This window comes from Amaranthus tricolor, chromosome 1 (assembly GCF_026212465.1).
Source record: "Amaranthus tricolor cultivar Red isolate AtriRed21 chromosome 1, ASM2621246v1, whole genome shotgun sequence".
Classification (NCBI taxonomy): Eukaryota; Viridiplantae; Streptophyta; class Magnoliopsida; order Caryophyllales; family Amaranthaceae; genus Amaranthus; species Amaranthus tricolor.
The window spans coordinates 3,147,501-3,166,693 of NC_080047.1; the positions used below are offsets into that span (position 1 = coordinate 3,147,501).

At 33.9% G+C, this 19,193-nt stretch overlaps 1 protein-coding gene across 2 annotated transcripts in view; it reads right to left on the bottom strand.

Moving 5' to 3' along the window:
- LOC130799071 (uncharacterized) overlaps nt 1-19,193 on the bottom strand; it is a 34,034-nt gene that overhangs the window by 3,953 nt on the left and 10,888 nt on the right. For both annotated transcript variants that reach the window (XM_057662180.1, XM_057662179.1), the window contains 18 exons: nt 18,993-19,150; nt 16,282-16,483; nt 15,675-15,794; nt 14,900-14,985; nt 14,692-14,802; nt 14,466-14,564; nt 10,847-10,932; nt 9,570-9,718; nt 8,830-8,973; nt 8,629-8,733; nt 7,880-7,990; nt 4,917-5,024; nt 4,532-4,642; nt 2,990-3,171; nt 2,360-2,831; nt 1,757-1,864; nt 957-1,015; nt 133-511 (listed from right to left, as the gene is read on the bottom strand). In XM_057662180.1, coding sequence (XP_057518163.1) covers nt 133-511; nt 957-1,015; nt 1,757-1,864; nt 2,360-2,831; nt 2,990-3,171; nt 4,532-4,642; nt 4,917-5,024; nt 7,880-7,990; nt 8,629-8,733; nt 8,830-8,973; nt 9,570-9,718; nt 10,847-10,932; nt 14,466-14,564; nt 14,692-14,802; nt 14,900-14,985; nt 15,675-15,794; nt 16,282-16,483; nt 18,993-19,150 — 2,790 coding nt within the window. The remainder of the gene's footprint in view (nt 1-132; nt 512-956; nt 1,016-1,756; nt 1,865-2,359; nt 2,832-2,989; nt 3,172-4,531; nt 4,643-4,916; nt 5,025-7,879; nt 7,991-8,628; nt 8,734-8,829; nt 8,974-9,569; nt 9,719-10,846; nt 10,933-14,465; nt 14,565-14,691; nt 14,803-14,899; nt 14,986-15,674; nt 15,795-16,281; nt 16,484-18,992; nt 19,151-19,193) is intronic.

Genomic DNA, 19,193 nt, shown 5'->3' on the forward strand with positions numbered 1-19,193 from the left:
GAGCTACCCTAGAGAATAGAGATCTATAATAAAAATTTGCTTATTAGTATGCATATAAAGATATAAAGCACAAACTTCATATTTCAGATGACAAATACAAAAAAAAAAAAAAAAAAGAAGCTAGAAACTTACATCCCCCATATTGAGAGTTAAAATAGTTATCAGAGCTCTCAGTGATGGAAGTCTTGAACCAATAATCAACAGCATAGAGTTGGCATATTGCAGGTGAAGCAACACAGTCTCCACCATCTTTTTTGACGCTTTCCACTCCGAGTAATCCCAAATATCAAAGCCAATGTCATGTTTTAGGCGCAATAAATCAAAAAAGTTCACATTTTTGGCTCCAGTGGAGAAGTCGGGAACAGACTTATAAGTTTGGAAAAGATTTGAGTCGGTTAAGAACTGGGAAAGCTCTTTAAATGGGCCATGTTCAATGTTACGTCCTTCCAGCTCGCCATGAAGATGATAATACAGATCCTCGAGTATCAAGTTCTTTGTATGTATTCTTTCACTAAACACAATGAAAATTATAGCATTATGACAGTGTAAATTGTGCACAAACAAGTCAAAGAAAAAGATGCAAATAATATGGATACACGGAGTTGGTAAGCTAAAATGTTTTGAATAAGACACACAGTAAGCTTTGCACAAAGCTATAAGTCAGAACTACAGGATATGCATCAAATAGCGAAAGATAATAATTGCAATCAGGTCGCAGGTTTATAGCTGCAGCCACTTAGTTGTTAGGCAGATATTCACATACAACACAATACAACTACATCAGGAAACAAAAATATCACGATGGTCAAAATTCTTCCCACAAACAAAAGAACTAGCACTTGTTCCCATCCTCCGGATAAATTATAACCTCCAGAATTAATGCTTTGGAAAATAGAACGATAATCAACTAAAATCACATATAAAATCCCTTCTCCATTCAACAGAACTTATATTACCTGTAACCATGCTGTGTATATTGGGTACTCAATTCAGAAAAGGCAGGAAGATTCAGTAACTGCAGAATGTAACCATAATAATGATTAGATGGCCATGTTCAAAAGCGAAAGGTATATGAACTGTGTCAGTATGAACATAAACTGATACACTCACTCACAATCAGATTCTAAAGTTGGTGCGATTTGGCATATCAAATCAATTGATCTGATTATAAAGATGTTCTGGGAGGATGCCATGCACATGCAGTGAACAGAAAGTATCGTATTTAATAAAAAAAAAAAATCAAGAGTACTATTAATTTGAGAAAACTATTGTACTACACCTGATATCAAGCAAAAGTATTATTATTAGAAAAGTATTATATGTGATAAGCAGAACATTTTATTAAACGGAATGTATGGACTTATATCTTGTATTTCAATAGAATTATTCCTTTGTTATAATCAGATAATATGAAATCAAATTAAAAAATTTGCATACAACTAGAAACAACAATGCCAAAGCATTAGCATTAATCCCAATAATATAGGGACTATTACAAAGAGTGTTAATTATATCATATTCAAGAACTTAGCATACATCTTTGACAATGTGTCAAGTTGTCAACGAATGCGGAGCAAAAAGCAACTCACACAAAACGCAGATGACTGCAATAGAATTTTCAGTTCTTTGAGGATAAAATTAGAAGAAAAGTAAGGTTACTAACAATTCCTAGATAATATAATAAAACCAAGGGGATGAGAAAATATTAGATACACATCTACAATATTGAAAGTTCTGCATATGGAAAAGAATTGACCTTTGTAGACAATTTGGTGACTTCTTCTACAATAGGTAAAGACAAGCAGCCAAAATCACCCATGGCGACCTTCTGAATAATGTGTGAAGCAAGCAAACTAAGAGCAGCCTGTAAGATGTAGTTCAAGAGAAAGAAATTAAGGTATGACATCAACCTCATTCAACTAGATCTTGGAACCTAGAATTAGCAAAGAGGAAGAAGCTAATCATTGAACAAGGAACATCTTATTGAATACAATGTTTTCAATGTAATTAAGACATAACAAGACTTACTCAATAAAGACTATAGTCCAGTTCATATGTGATAAATAAGTTTGAACTGAATGAGCATAGCATAAACCTCCTTCCTTATCCATTGTAGGGCGGAGCTTGTCTAAAACTAATTGGGTAATATTGCATTTTGTTAATAAAATATGAAAAGGCACACAACAAATGCTATGTGAACCAATTTCTTATAAAATATCTTTTGTAAAAGATGAAAAATAAGCTATAAGAAGAAAAGAGTGCATAGGGTTGTATGCTTGGGCAGCATATTATCACAAAATAACGGGTAAAAGAAGTTTCAACAGAAAGCTAACAATGTCACAAGCTACAAAATACTAACCTCTGCATGAAAATAAATATCAGTATCATACATGCAAGCTGCAGAAGACTTTAGAAGGATGCTCAATGAGGAGCTATCAGACCAAGATAATAGGATATTTTCAAGCTGATCTGACTTTAAAGATACTTGTGCATTGGTACTAAGACTACTATCTTCCCCTTTGAACGATTGATCAGCTTGTCTCACCAGTGACTCCGCATGTATTAACTTCTTTTGCAGGAAAGTTTCTAAGGCCATTATTTCTAATGCAACAGACTGACATTGATACTCAGATGCAAACTTGTGTGCCAAATTTTCAGAGAGAGATGTGGGTATGGGGGGTTCTTCACGGCAGACAAGCAAGACACATTCAGACAATTGCTTCCAGAACTGCTTAGATTTTCTAACGGCCTCCAGAATATCAATGTACTGAGCAGCTCCTTGCCACAGTGCTTTCATAAGATTCAGTACACTCAAAAGAACTCTTGCATTCCTGAATGCAAAGATAAAAGTACGAAAAAAGATTACACAAAAATCATCGTGCATCATGAGGGGCTTATAGAGCACAGATAAAATTGATAATACACATGGACTGACATCACGAGTTCAACAAACATCACTGGGATAATGAAACACAAATTTACACGGTACCTCTTAACAAGCACATCAGATCTTTCAACATAAATCACAAGCGTATCCACTAGAGGCTTTGCATTGTCAGACTTTAAAGCCTGGTAAGTAGAATCACTTCCTTTTCCATTTGAATTACCATTATTCCCTGAACAATTAGCTGTTACCTCATCACCAGAAAAAATAGCAGCAAGAAAAGCAGGCTGCACAAAACAAATAGTAAAACCATATCAATCTATTGTTCAAACTGATTTATTATAAAACAAAGAGTAAACTCAAAAACTTGACATGACTAATTTTGAATGTTATTCTAATATTCAATAGGAAAGACTTTACACAGAAAATGCCACTGAAACTACGTAATGACTACACACAAAGGTTCATGTACTTCACTCCGTACTTCGGTGTTAAAGAAGCTAGATACGATCCAAGATATACAACGCTGAACATGTAAACTCAAAGTTCAAGCTCTTTGAAAGTATGGACCATTTTTTTTGGATTTCCCCACAAAACTCTTTTAGAACACATACCCTAATATGGACAAGGTAAAACCCATTGCAGAAAATAGGACAGTCAATTAAAACTGATCTAAAGAACATTGCTACAGACACAGTATTTTGCCTGCACATTCCCCTTGATTACTCTCAGATTTCATTCTTGGTTCTTAATCACCTCAGATTCCTCAGTCAGAGCATCAAGGTGCCATCTCAGAAAATGGTTGTGTCTGTGTCTTAGCTTACAGATAAACCAGGATAAACAACCAAAAAGGCCAAAGATCAAACAGGATAAACCAGAACATTTTGTATAACATTGAAATCACCAGAAAGGGAGAGGCCTGAAATATGTCTCCTGCATGGGGGTAGCCTGTCGATTAGGGAGGACTCATTTTCCATACACCTCCCCATGAGGAGACTTATATTCCACGTGTCTCCCACAGCCCCAGGTGACTTATTGTTTTTTGTTAATTTCAGTTGATTCATTGCTCGTAGCTTATTGTTTTTTCCAGGGAGGACTTATTGTTTTTTCCAGCGACATTTAATTCATCATCAATTCTGACAAGATCAAGTTTATTTAGTTTCAAGAATTTACTGGCAATATCTCATTACTTGTTGATAATTACAATCAAAATGCTAGTCCGCTGCATCGGATGCTATGCTAGTGTGTGCACCACCTCCAGCAGGAAGATGAAGGAAAGATGAAAATGGTGGAGATGTGTAAGAAAGTGATAAGACGAAGCCAGATAGTGAGAGGGGAATATAGTAAAAATTAGGGTGAAACCCTGTAATTATAGGGGCATTTAGCTAAGCAATATTATTATTGCTTATAAATAAGCCAATCACCTAGCCTTAATCCTAACCGACAAAAAGAAAAAAAAAATCAAATGAGTCCTTTATTAATCAAAAGTGGTGAGAACAGCAGCAATTAGTTCAAGATCACGCAAAAGTTTTGTCATCAGCATTAATAAAAAAAAAATCTACGCATATGTCCCTTAAACCATAGTCAACAACATACACTCTTGCATCAGTAAAGTTCCACTGGAAGAAGTACTAAGGGCCAACAAACCTGGTGTTTTGCTGTAGAAGTAAGTAGTTCAACAGCAGCTACAAAGAGAGGTTCATTTCTCTCCGATTGTTCACCAATAATACTTTCAACAGTATGTCTCAATTGCATAACCTGAGGCAAAACACATCAAGTTTGAAAAAGCTCACAACTTGTACTTTTCAAATGCTTTAGGCAAAACAAATTATTAGATTACATCATTACAATACATCTTGAGAGACAAGCATACCAAAGCTTAATCAGAAACTTTTATACAGACTGTCTGCTACTCTGCTAAAAAGTAATATGAATGATACAAGTACAATACAATTCTCATTGTTTTAACATATCAACAAGTTCAGCACAATCAATATGATAAAACCATAATGTTCAGCAAATAGAGTGCTACCTGTTTACCACCGAGGCTGAAGCTTGCATTCCCAGCTAAGTAAGGTTCTGCACGTTCCGCAGTTCGGCACAACATTGTCAATGCAGTAGCAGCTCCCACTTGTATATCCTGCACAGACCCCAAACAAGTGAACTGAGAAGTTGAAATATTCAGGATGCGTAGTTTTAAATTGGGTTAAACTTTATCAAGAATCGACAACAGAAATAAGCAGGATGGACACATTAGTCATAAACACGCACTTGTAATTAAGCTCCTTGGTGTTTTTATTTCTTCAGTTGTGCCCTCTCTCCTATATCAACATCAAAAGAGATGAGAGCAACAACTTTCCACAACCATAAGGCCACTAACGAAGGAGATAATCATGAGAGGAAGACATAAATGCCACTCTAAAGCAATATACAACAATTGTCCATAGCACCATAATAAGAATAAAAAAAGTAAAAATATAAACAAGCTGCAGGAGAAAGATATAGACCTCATCTAATGACTAATAAGGATACAAGGATATAAGCCTATCTTAGGTAAGTGTAAAGCAAAAACTGCATGTAACATGGACCAAGGTACCTGGTTATTGCAGCCTGATCCCTATTCTGACAAATTAGGTAAACCTAATTCAAACAAATGAGAGAACAATATCTTATGAATCTGTTACGTAATGTATACAATGACACTATTATGCATTTCATCAACACTGGAACACCAGTAGAATCCTGATCACAAACAATGACACTGTTAAGCATTTCAACTTTACCAATACTCTTAGCCTATAGTTGGGACATCATATAAAACCCCGAAAGGTGGAGACAGGGGGCGGGTGTAAATTGTGTAATGCATACAATATCGCAGCATACAATTAGATTTCACTATAACTGGACAAAAGATGTACCTCCCTTTTTGAAACTGTTAGTTAACCATCTTAGTACCCATGAAAAGCCTTAATTAGGTGACCAACTATCTGCTTTTTAGGAATATACGTTCTTATCAAGAATGGATGGGATAAAAATTTTATTAACCATAGTAATAAAAATTTTAAGAGGGTAGGGATTCACTTATTTTAATTCAGGGGGTGTTTGGTATGCTAGATATTATTTTGAGAAACGGATTTAGAAAACTGAATCAATTACTGCTCAGCTTAGTAACAGTATTCATTAAAGGGTAGTTAGCATTACCAATTACTTCCTCTACCAGCAGCAATGCTTTAGCTTAACCACGCAATTTTCTCTCTCCTCTTTCAACCATTTTCTTTTTTATTTCAACCAAAACCCTTTTATTTCTGCTTTCTATTTCAACCACCAAATTTCTCTATTGCTATAGCAGTGAAATCCACCTCAACCTTCCAATTCTCATCTTCGTTACATCAATTGAAGAGTTGGCCCTTTAATTGAGGCATTTTATTTTCTTGATATTATACTCTCTCAAAAATTACAATCAAAATATATAGCTACAACTAGAATCAAACAAATGGAAGAGTGAATGTTAGATTTATTTGTTGTTGCAAATTCAGAGGAAATTTTGGGGAAGAAAAGGAAAACGTTTGTTTTGCAACAGATAAAAGAGAAGAGAAGTATTTGATTTAATTTGTTGTAATGTATTTGATGCGGTGGTCAGAGGGTTGTTTTGTGGTGGTTGATGGTGGTGATGAAGGTAAGATGTTTGAGAAAGTTGCAGCGGGATTTGAGTAAAAGGACTATGATGATGTACTATACCCCATTTTTTCTATTCCCTTCCCTCTCCCTGTACCAAACAATGAATAATAATAACACTTATCAATTCCCTTATGTAGTGCTTAGGAACAGGTATTTAATTTCAAATTATGGATTTAAATTATAAAATCATAATTAAAGAATTTGAGAATGACAAGGTTTGGGTAGTCATTCTTAAATTCTCAACTTTAACTACTTTAAAAACGATGGTGGAATTTGATCCAAATCCAATTTGAAAATTTTTGATTTGCCAAACAATAAATTTGAGCCAATTCCAAATTTCCAAATGAAATCATCGTTCCCAAACAAAGCATTACTCCTTTTAACACATTCCCTTTCTATTACATTTTCACTTTTCATACCAAACACACCCTCAATCTATAGGATATATTTCCCACCGCTCATATTGAAGACAAATAAGAGAAAGTTGTTTATGTTCGTTTGATCATGTACTACAAAAAAGACCAAAAAATTAACCACTTAGAAAAGTGAAAGATTGGAATTTTGAGGAGCTTATAAAACGAAGATGTAAGTGTAAGATGACGAGAATAACAAGAGTGGAAGACTGAAGAATGACATGAAAAATTGGGATTCGTAAGAGCATATGGTAACAGATAGGAATGAATGGACTAAAAGAATATAAATATAGATAATCATTAGAATTGATTTTCTTAATTAAAGATACAACCGAATAAAGTATATTTTTTATTAGCGTTTATCTATCACATTTATCTATTTTAGTTCATGTACAACCCCATATTGGAGGGACTAAGGCTTTAAGTACATTGTTGCTCAATGATTCATACATCTAATAAGTATGGATATATAGATTTCTAAAATATTTATAATAGCAGTATTTATAGGTACCAATCTATTAAAATTAGAATGCTCTTTCGATATACCTAATCCTTTATTTGATTACATCATATCCAAGGGAACAAAAGATAAAAGACATATAGCAGGTATAAATGCAACAAGGGTATTTTGATTGTAAAGAGCAAACCAGGCCAATGGAAACGGTTCAAGCATATGTAATTAGATTAGATTGTAAAGAGCAAGTGGAAATAACAATAGACAGCTAATCAGAAATTATAGCTTATGGGAAATATAACATCAAACAGTTATCAGGGAGAAATATAAATATGAAGACATGAAAAATAACAATCTGAACCACATCTGTTGAATATGAGGGCTCCAAGCACAGTTAATAGTATCAATTGCATAAGGAAGGCTAATCATAGATAGATAATTATAGCTTACAGGATTACGGAAATAAGAGATTAAGGATGCTAGGGCTTCAACAGCAGGAATTGGCTTGGTAAAGTTCGATAGCAATGCTTGGTGGAATACTGGCAAGCCAGATACATCATTCTGTAAAAAGAACAGGGAAATGACAAGTAAAGAGAAAATTAAATAAATTAATTAAATCCAAAAAAATCTAAATGTAAACAAATGAATTCATAATGTGCAATTTTATTGAGATAACACAAACAGGAACTTTAATAAAACAAGTTCAACATCATCCAACTGAAAATTAATCAACTATAGCTTCTAGTCTAGAAGAGAAGCAGCTCTGCATGCCAATGGTTCTGCTTCAGAGATTTGGGTAAGAAATACAACAGAAAACTAAAACCATATTCTAGATGCAATCTGCTAAAATAACTGAGGCTTTTGCTTCAGAATGGCTTTTCCCCCCTTTTTGCGATGAGATTGGAGGTTGACCAACCAGGAACCATAATAAGACAAGCTTATCATCATCCAAATAAAAATTAATCAACAACAGCTACTAGTCTAAAAGAGAAACAGCCCTGCATGGCTATGGTTCTGGTTCAGAAATATGTGCAAGATACACAGTGGAAAACTAAAACCATATTCTGAAAGCAATCTGCTAAAATAGCTGAGGTATTTGCTTCAGAATGGTTTTTCCCCCTTATGTGATGAGATTGGAGGTTGACCAGCAGAATCTTATCAGCATTTGTAATCTATATATATAAGCAAAAGAGAAGTACCTCGGGAATGGAAAGAATGGACACAAGAATATTCAACATGAAGTATATTGCGTGCTGCAATCCATCAATCTCTTTCCAATCATAAAGTCTGCTGATGTACAGTTTCTATCCACAGAAGAAAACAACATTCAGATTTTACTATAGAAAAAGAGCAAAACTAAAACGAAGAATGAATATCAGAGTAAAAAAAGTTGCAGCTACCTCTAATGCTGATGAAGTTGTACAAATAATTCGAAATATCATGTTGTGGATGGAAGAATCAGAAAGTACGATATCTTTAATATTTCCACCAATCTTTGTAAGGTAAGGCACAGATATAATGCTTATCTTGAGAACTTCAAGCACCTGTATGATGGATACATATTAAAGCGATGAGAGTGTTTCAAGCAAAACTATCCATTTATGAGACCAAAAACCATCAAATGCAGTTGATCAGAAAGAAACCAAAAAAACTACTGCTTTGCAAACTCCTGCCTTTCAAAATTCACAGCACTTTCAACATGCGAGTGAAACCAGGATCCAGGAGTCATTTTCAAACTTAAAGCCTACTTATCGACAACTGCAATCATAGTTTAAGACAATTTACACTCCAAAGAAGTAGAGCTTGAAACTTCTTGTCTATCACAAAATTTTATCAATTCCTTTAATGTAGCATTTAGATATATTTACAACTAAAAATGTCATTTGAATCTAAGAATCCAAGACCAATTGTTCAAAGAGATATTTAACTAGTAAGGCATGTGCATGACACAGAAAAAGGTACACTAAAAAATGATGAAGCTTCTTTTTTTTCAAATCTGTGCTAAATTTTGGAAGAACTTAAATGAACGTTTGTTAATATTGGCGACAAATTTTCATATTCTAACTTATAAAATAGAGAGCAGAAGTAAAAGGGCAGAAACCAGACAAAAAAGTAAAGAAAACATGAGACGAGTACATACTTTCAGAGTCACATTCCATCGATCATGTTTCACCTTATACTTCCAGTACTCATGATTCACAAAGACATACTGCAGACAGAACATGACAAGAGCATGGACGAAATCATTTTCTACGCCAGCTTCAAGAAACTGTACAGTAAACTCCAGAACTGCAATGTCACGAGAACAAGTATGAAATCAGTGTACCAAATGGTAGCAGAAAATATAAGTAATTGACAAAAAAAAAAAAAAAAAAAAAGAACCAAAGGGAAAAATTATTAGGAGCAAGAACATGTCGTAGATAACAACATAAAAGGAAATCAGCAATGAGAAACCAGGAATCTTCAACGTGGTTCTAGTATACTATTCTTTTAAGGTTGTTATTCATGTTCTCCCACAAACGTATCCCCTACATAACCCAACAGACAAGTCGTGGAGGACAGGTAGGAAATCAATGTTATTTGAGAATTTTTCTACTTCCAGCTAGCAAATGTAACATGTTTCCGGATGTATCACAATTAACAAGTCAAATACACAGACCGAGCAGAAAAACATTAGTGTATAGTGTACACCAACAAACTCCATGATGATTGATGATGCAAGTTCATCCACAAACAATATTTTTTCTTCAAAATACTATCCTTTTTTTTTTGAAGAAATATCCACTTACTATCACTCATAAAGTTTTAAGAAAAATTTAACTCTAAACGTCCCACCTTTATGTAATTAACTTCTAAAATTCCGAGCTTTCAATTTATCCTACTAAAGGTACAACCTTTGCATGATATTTTATTCTAAAGTTTCAAAATGACCTCTAACCAGTCAAATAGAATGCTTCATTAAAAAAAGGAAGTTATGTGTTACGTTTTCATTTGTTCATAATTTTGTTAAAAGAAATTTCAAAAAAAAGAAAAATAAATAAATACGAGAAGGGAAAAAAATTTAAAAAATCAGTCCCTTCCCTTTCACTGTACATCCACCCTCCCCCCCCACCACACACCGCACTTTTGCCACCACCTCACCCCCACCCTCCCTTTTCCCTGTGCTATTCCTTCCCCTGCGCACCCTCACCCCTTCCTTCGCCCCCTCAAAAACCTCAACCCCTTCAAATTGAGGTAAATTTTCATTTTTATATTTTATTTACTTTTTGTTACAAATTTTATATTTATTTTTCTATGTTTTCTTAATTCCAAAAACGTTTTTTATTTTTTTATTAATTTTGTTATAAATTTTACTTTGACACATGTGCATGTTTGTATGCGCATGAGAGGAGACCTATACAAACTCAGTTTTGATACCTGAAGTAGTCAAGGGACAGCCATCATGGTGCTCACAATCAATCAAAAGCATCTTCGCAAGTCTTCCAGAAAGTAACCATGAACCACTAGTATAGAAAAAGATCAATTCATTTATCATTCACAATTCATTCAAAATACAATAAATTGTATAAATAAACAAAGAAATATGTTGGAGTTTATGAGGTTCAAGCACTTTTAAATTTGAACTATTTCCACATTCCAATCTAGCAAGTGTAAGCATGGTAGCAGAAAGCCATTTATACAAGACATAAGTTCGTAGACATTACCAAGACTCTTGAGGTGATAAGAAGAAAAAATACTACTTTTCATTTTAATCCTGCCGAGCAAGATATAGGGAGATTTAGATATAAATAGCCTGGTCTAACCAAGGTTGAATGGTAGGAGACTGCAAAAGTAATATGAGTAGGATACCCAAATGAGTATAACTTGCAACATAATATATGAAGGTCTTTAGTGAGAAAACACACATGGAACGAATCAATAAAAAGACCTAGCCTCTATTGATTTATACCAAATAGAAACATTAAATTCAGCTTAATATCATTATTTAGCTTAATATCTATTCAACTTATTTTTTGAACTTATTACTTATTCGGTTATTCTTGTTGAAATCAGATCAGACCAAACCAGATCAGATCAAAAAGTTTTATATCAGATCAGACCAGACCAAATCAGATTAGATCATATTATTATTATTATTATTATTATTATTATTATTATTAGGAAAAATTACTGTGAATAATATAAACTTTAATTGATTTCCCTACAATAATACAAACTTTTAATTAACCTTAAATAATACCAATTTTGGGGTATGTTTTCCCATAGCATCCAAATTCACATGCCACCTGTAAAACAGGTGATTCTACCCTAGAAGAAGATAATTTTATTTAAAGAAAAATAATTCCAACTCCCCTCTTTAATCTCCACCTGTGCACCAACCCCTCCCCCTCCGTTTCCCCTGCGACGACGTCCCCCACCCAACGAGGCTCAGCACCCCAAATCTGCAACAACAATTTAATAGTGGTGGTTAATTTTGATGGTCGAATTTGGTAGTGGAAAGGCAGATTAAAAATTATGTTGGTTTGAATTTGGAATGGTTATGGTGGTGGTTCACATTTAGGGTGGGTGGTTATGGTGGTTGTTTGTGGAGGTCACGTCAGAGGAAGGAAGGTGAGGGAGGCCGCACAGGACGCTGTTTATGGGAGGTTGATTGGTGGTGGTGAAGTGGAGGGAAGGGTTTGGTGGTGGTTGAGAGTAGAGGGGGATGGAGGTTGCGCAAAGGATGAGGGAAGTTGGTTTTGGTGGTGGATTTTGATGAAGATGGTGGTGGCTGGAAGTAGGTGGGGAATGGGAGTGACAGTGAGTGGGGGATGGGAGTGACAGTGAGTGGGGGATGGGAGTGACAGTGAGTGGGGAATTAAAGTTAGTATTATTCTTGGTTAATCGAAAGTTCATATTATTGTAAGAAAATCAATAAAAGTTTGTATTATTCAAGGTAATTTTTCCTTATTATTATTATTATTATTATTATTATTTTATATATATATATATATATATATATATATATATATATATATATATATATATAGGGTCAAGTTCCAGTGAGAACCAAGCTTATATGAGACCGTGAGAACCAATCTACCTAATAAAAAAGTGTTACTTTTTACAAAAAATATGTTACTTTTGGGCAAAAAAAATGCTACTTTCTTAAAAATAAAAGTTGGTACTTTTCGAAAAAAAGTGTTACTTTTAGAAAAAATTTCAAAAAATAATAATACGAAGTAACACATTTTTTTCCGAAAAGTAACCCTTTTTTATGTAAAAAGTAACATCTTTTTGTGAGTTCCGTTCAAAATTTTTCCCTAAAAGTAACACTTTTTTTAGGACAAGTAACATCTTTTTTTTAAAAAAAAGTACCACTTTTTTACCGAAAAGTAACAGTGTTTTTATAGAAAAGTGAACTTTTTTGTCAGATAGATTGGTTCTCATATAAGAATGGTTCTCACTTGAACTTCTTTCTATATATATACATATATATATATATAGAAGTTTTGAGCGCACGCGGAATTTGTAGTTGGATCCAAATAAATATTGTATTGCATTAACTGAGTAAATATCTGATTACATCATAATTTGTACAAGAACATTTTTGGTGGCACACTTATTCCACACCTATACACTCTTCACTTATGATTTCATGTGAGCTCAACTCATGTCTCACTTTATCTCACTCCTCTCATTATAAGGTGTACATCTCTTGTGCACATCATTGGTGTACATTTCTCACACAAATCTACATTTCTCTAAGGTATTCTTATATATTTACTCTTCTAGATTTTTCTATCATTGTCTTGATTTTTTAGGCTCAATTTAGTCTAGTTTATTCTAGATTTTTCATATTACATTCCATCATATATATATATATATAGGAGGGCTCCAATGAGAAGGGTGTTGAAAATGAAAAGGGTAAGAAGCATTCTACACCTTTGATTTCAATAAGATAAAAAAATCTAAGGTCACGATTGAGCCAACAAACACATAATTGTAAAAGTCACTATGTTACACAAAAAAGTTACTATGGCATAAGTTTGAAGAATGTTCTTAATTTATAACACAATATCCTTTTTTGTATGTATAGTGACCAGATAAAAATCCTTTTATCCTTCTTATTTGATCCTATATATATATATATATATATATATATATATATATATATATATATATATATATATATGTGTGTGTGAAAAAGTTCAAGTGAAAATCATCCTTATATGAGAATCGTAACAACTAATCTGCTTTACAAAAAAATGTTACTTTTTACTAAAAGGTTTTACTTTAAGAAAAAAATTCTGAAAAAAACTCATAAAAAAATCTGCTTTATCGGGGTGATTGGTTCTCACGGTTCTTATATAAGCTTGGTTCTCACTGGAACTATATATATATATATATATATATATGTATATATATATATATATATGTATATATATATATATGTATATATATATATATATATATATATATATATATATATTTCACTGCTTAAAGCTAATCAACATACTTGCAATTGGGCCTCCAGCGGGAATTTTAAGCGTCTAGCTGATGTGAAGCTTTCAAAAGAATTCCATATGTGTATTTAGGGGAGAAAATGATATACAACAAGCTTGAGTATTGTTGAACCCATATTAAACTTGAAAAACTTGTACCTGAGCCCAACTTTGCTCAAAAAGTCGCAAGCTAGAACAATACAAGATTAAATGGAACACTAATTCCAAATTTTGAGCTCAACTCAAGCGTGAATAACTTAAACCAGGTATAAGCTTGAACTTAGGCTTAAATCCAAACCTTACAGAGAGCATGAAATGCGTATTATTATTTTACTGTGAACGTTTATACTGGCCAGAGGTGGATGTGGACAGCATATGTTCACAATGTTCACAATTTACAAATAATTGAGGATCATTCAATTTAGATACTGAGCGATATGTACAATTGAGGTTTTAATAGCTTCAACATGGAAGTTGTCTCATTTTAAGCCATGAAGTAATAAGAATGTATTCAACTCAATAGTTAAATAGAAAAGGGATTAAGCACCAACCTCAGCAAACCATTGTTCTTATCACCGAATATACTAGAGTTTAAAGACAGATCAAATATGTTCATCTTCATAACAACAGCACTCACATGTGATGGCGAGCTGAATAACAATGGCAACAAAAATAAAGTTAATCTCATAAAAAAAGCATGAAATAAGGTTTGAACCAATGAGCGCCACACTTTATATGCAAGGTAAGAAAAACATAAGTTACAGATTAAATGTATACCACTTCATCATCTTTGCCAGAATCTTGACACACATGGACATGGCTAAGACACTGCCACTATAAGGTGACAGGTTTCTGACAAGGTTGCACAAGACCTCAATCACATCAATCCTGCAATGAAACAAACATTGACATTGGAAAATTGAGCAGTACAACTGAAAATCTCAATAGATATTAACAGCAGAATCGAGCTTGGGCAGAAAAGTACCAAATATCACCCTCCATTTGCTCAACACCATAGTCCATTTGAAGACGAAGTGACTTGCCAATATTTATCATGGAAAAACACACACCCTTGAAATTGTAAGGACAACATAATGTCAGAACAAAAACATTGCAGGTAAAAAGGTACACAGCATGAAAACATAATTTGAACTTGAACAATTCTCCTAGATAGAGGAAGAATATTGTTCCAATTAACATTTTTTACATTATAATATATAGTATATACGCAACCTAACTCTCATTCAACTCATGTATTCATGATACCAACTAATACATCTTACTACCTCACCATGACGCATCGTTTTACTATTACAGCAGGATGCATTCGTGTAATTCCCATTATTCTCCAACTGAGCAGACGAAAGATAATGCCTTACCCTTCAATAGCATTGTTCAGATACATGGTTGGACATTCATTGAGGATTGATTTTACCATGAGCCAACAAACATATTATGGGATCTAAAAAGACCCAAATAGAGAGGTATTACGGTCTTGACTCTTGTCTAAGGTAACCATGATTGCATCTTATATGATGAGGAGCTCCTAGTAATATGCTCAGCAAGATCATATGTTTTACACACCTCTTTTGCTTACTCACAATAAGAACATGCATGGCATAGAATTTGGCAGTATATTTGGGAATAAAAGGATAAAATCTAAAGTCATAACATTACTTGCATCAAAAATTGGCAGCTTGGGAAATTCAAAACTCATTTAGTAAATCACCTGATTAAAAACCAAAAGAAAAGGTGCATACCATGTTGAATGATACAACTCGACAGAAAAGGTCAAGGATCACAAGAACCTCTTCATTGCCATTCAATTCCAGCACCTGAGCTAAACGCAGAAGCAATACAATCATCCCAGACTGTTTATACTGCAAATTAGTGACACAATTGTCAGCGCGCTAAGAAAGAATCTGGTGTCTAGTAACAGACAAAACCTAAGTTTGCAACAACACTTATTTGCGTAAAAATTTCATATTAAAAGAATAAATGACATAGTACATAAATTAAATCAAATACAAATTGAAGAAATTTTCATCTTACATCAAGCTACCAATCCCCAACTCCCCACATAAGAGTGAAAATAAGTTTTAAACTGATGTTTACACTTCCCATTAATGCATTCCATATCGATGTTTGCATTCTAACTTAATTTTCTTATAATAAAGTGGTTGTCCCAATCTCTCTCTGCTTTTTAACTGTTCCTTCCACTCAATCAACATCAATCTCACTCCTGTAATTGTAAACACCAAATTGGAACAAAGGAGACGAGGCATATTTACCTTATTTTTCAACTTTACAAGACTGACTTGCCAAATTTAGAAAAGATAAAACAAGTAAAATAGCGTGTTTGATTACCTCCCAGCGTACAAGAGCAATTTTTTCATCAATCATTCTAAGAATACGACCACGGGTTTTGCTTGGAATATGTAAGCCTTCCACGGTAGGAATCTGCAATGGCAATTGTGTCTCAATTATAGGAGATGCCCCAACATCCAATATCTCACTATTAATCTCAAGCAAAGATGATATTCCAACAGATCTCTCCAAAAAATTGTACCTGTTGACATGAATAAACAAGAATGCTTTACAGTGATGAAAAATGAAATGAAGGACCAATTGTGATTTGTGACATAAATTATAAATATTTGAAGTAATGGTTGCTAGGTTAAGGACCTACTTAGGACTAAGGGGTGGGACTCCACAGGAGGGTTCAAATCACAAAATCCAAAAAGTATTGGTATAGTGTAATAATGACTAATCTGGAATTCAAGAATTATTGAGTAGGTTTTTTTCAGTTTGACGTTCAACAAAAAGTATATTTATTTGATAAGTTACTTTTGATCTGTACAACCAAGTAAAATTTAATTTATTGCTTGCAATTCAATCATGTATTTATGTGAAGTATTGGGATTGGCTCAGGTGAGGAGCTTTCACCTCTTTACAAGAAGAAAGGGTACCGTTCCTATCCCAAGCACTTTGTTTGGGATTTAGGGAGAGATTGTTGAGGAGGTTTTTGGCTTATAATGGACTTCTAGGTGAGCAGGATTTCATACTATAATAAAACATAACTAAGTGTGTGTATATATATATATATATATATATATATATATATATATATATATATATATATATATATATATATGTAATTTTAAAAAGTTTTGTTACATAATATGCGGAAGCTTAGCTTTGGGGATAGGTACAGGTGCACAGTCCATTAGTAAGCTGATCCGGGAAAAATTTGTTTGGCTCCAATATTGTGATTATCAAAAGTGTACTAAATAATTTTTATTATGTATTTTCAAGGGAGAATGATAATAAAAAAAAAGGACTCATCTACATTTTTTAGATGCAGATGTAAAATTATTTTATTCTGTAATTTCTGATTTGTAATATAAAAATTAATATCACAAAGTGCATGAGAAGTCGAAGCCCACCAACTAGGAAAAAGACACAGGTTCTTTCTTGAAAAGAGAGTAAATACTGGGCCATTTAGTTTAAAAATTTTCCAAAATCCACTTTTACGCACATAAGGCTATAACTTCCAACCCATCCCTACCCTCAAAACTTCGAAAATAGATAAAAACAGACAACATAGGCTCACTTGAAAGATGGTAGGAGCAATGCCAAGAGGTGAGCAGCATAATGTAATGGAATGGATTTGAGGCCATTACAAGGTTATGGTATCGGTTGTATGGGCAACTAATGTGGGGTTTATAGAGTAAATGAGTTCTCTCGCCCACTATGCAAGTCTTTTGGGTGAGATCTCTTGTTTATTTTATAACAATGGTGTCAAAGTCAGCTCAGAGTGGTGGCCTATGGAGTGGTGACCTAGGTTAAGCCAACCATGATCAACGTAGTACTAACCAACGAGGATCCAACTCGGAGTGGAGGCCTAGGTAAGGCTGCAGTCGTGACCAATGGGGACGTTGGAACTTATGGGGGTTCAAATGTAATGGGATGGATTTGAGGCCATAACAAGATTATGGGACTTTGTCCCACATTGGTTGTATGGGCAACTAATGTGGAGTTTATAGAGAAATGAACTATTTCACCTATTAGGCTAGTCTTTTGTGTGACTTCTCTTGTTTTATTATATAACACATACTTTCAAGGTGAATAGCCCCACCATACTGTCTCTTAATTAGCTTCATATCAGGTTTGAACTATAAACTAGAAATTTCAATTTCTGGGTAGTTTTGAGAAAAGGAAGAACATACAAGCTGAATAGAAACTTAAAGCCGATAATATCAACAGCAGAAAATTAAAAAGTAGCTACAGAGGCTTGTTCTCTCTAAAAGAGTTATATTACAAGTTTTCTAATTCTTTCCCCTTTTTCCACATTGTGCATTTACAGGCTCATTTCCAGCCTTCTACAATACATATTTCCCTTTTGACAAGTATATATTCTCTAGTAGAAATCTGGCCTGAGCATATTCTATTAAACATCTTTTTTGTATCAACATTTGCCTTTCTCGCTGGCACGATTCCTCCTTTTTATTTTCATGTTCATTTTCACGTGCCCTCTTTACACATGGTGTGGTCATCTTTAGATGAGTCTTACATAAACCAGGGTCTAGAAAATTTACAGTTCATGTGGTGCTCAAGAAAAATCAATCAACAAGACGAAATGAATTTAATAACAGTGATGGGTAGCTAATTTGAGCATTTATAAACTTTGACCCAAAAGAAATGCTGCATGTAGTAAACAAAGAGAAGACAGTGTGTCAACTAGACAATTTACTATTTTCAATGGTGGCAAGTCAACCTAAAACTTTCTTTGAACTGAAAGCAGATAATGAGCAAACGTTGGGCAAGAACGCCTTGAAGACCCTAAAAAGTAGAAAATATGATTGATGTTCAATAGGCATCCTCATTGTAGAGCTTGGCCATTGATACTCCTACATGCTTCGCTAACATGAAGTAAGAGAATATACTAAACCCACAAAAAACAAACGCCAACAATTGTGATAATTTTATCTGGAAGCAGCTTGGACCACACATCACAAAAAAATCAGAGAAAACTACACACATCTATAATCATCAGTAAAAGGAAATAATTTACTCACGCACACTCCGCCGGCCAGCAACCCTCAGAAAGTGCTGATAAAAGACGAGTGAGCTCAACAGTTCTGTATGGAAATTCAACCTCCAAGTTGCAAAGAAGACACCGAATAGGACCATCAACAATGCTGCCCTTGTCCCAGAATTGAACACAAAGTGACTCCTGCATCATTAAATAGCGAAGCAATTAAGCAAATGACAGATAT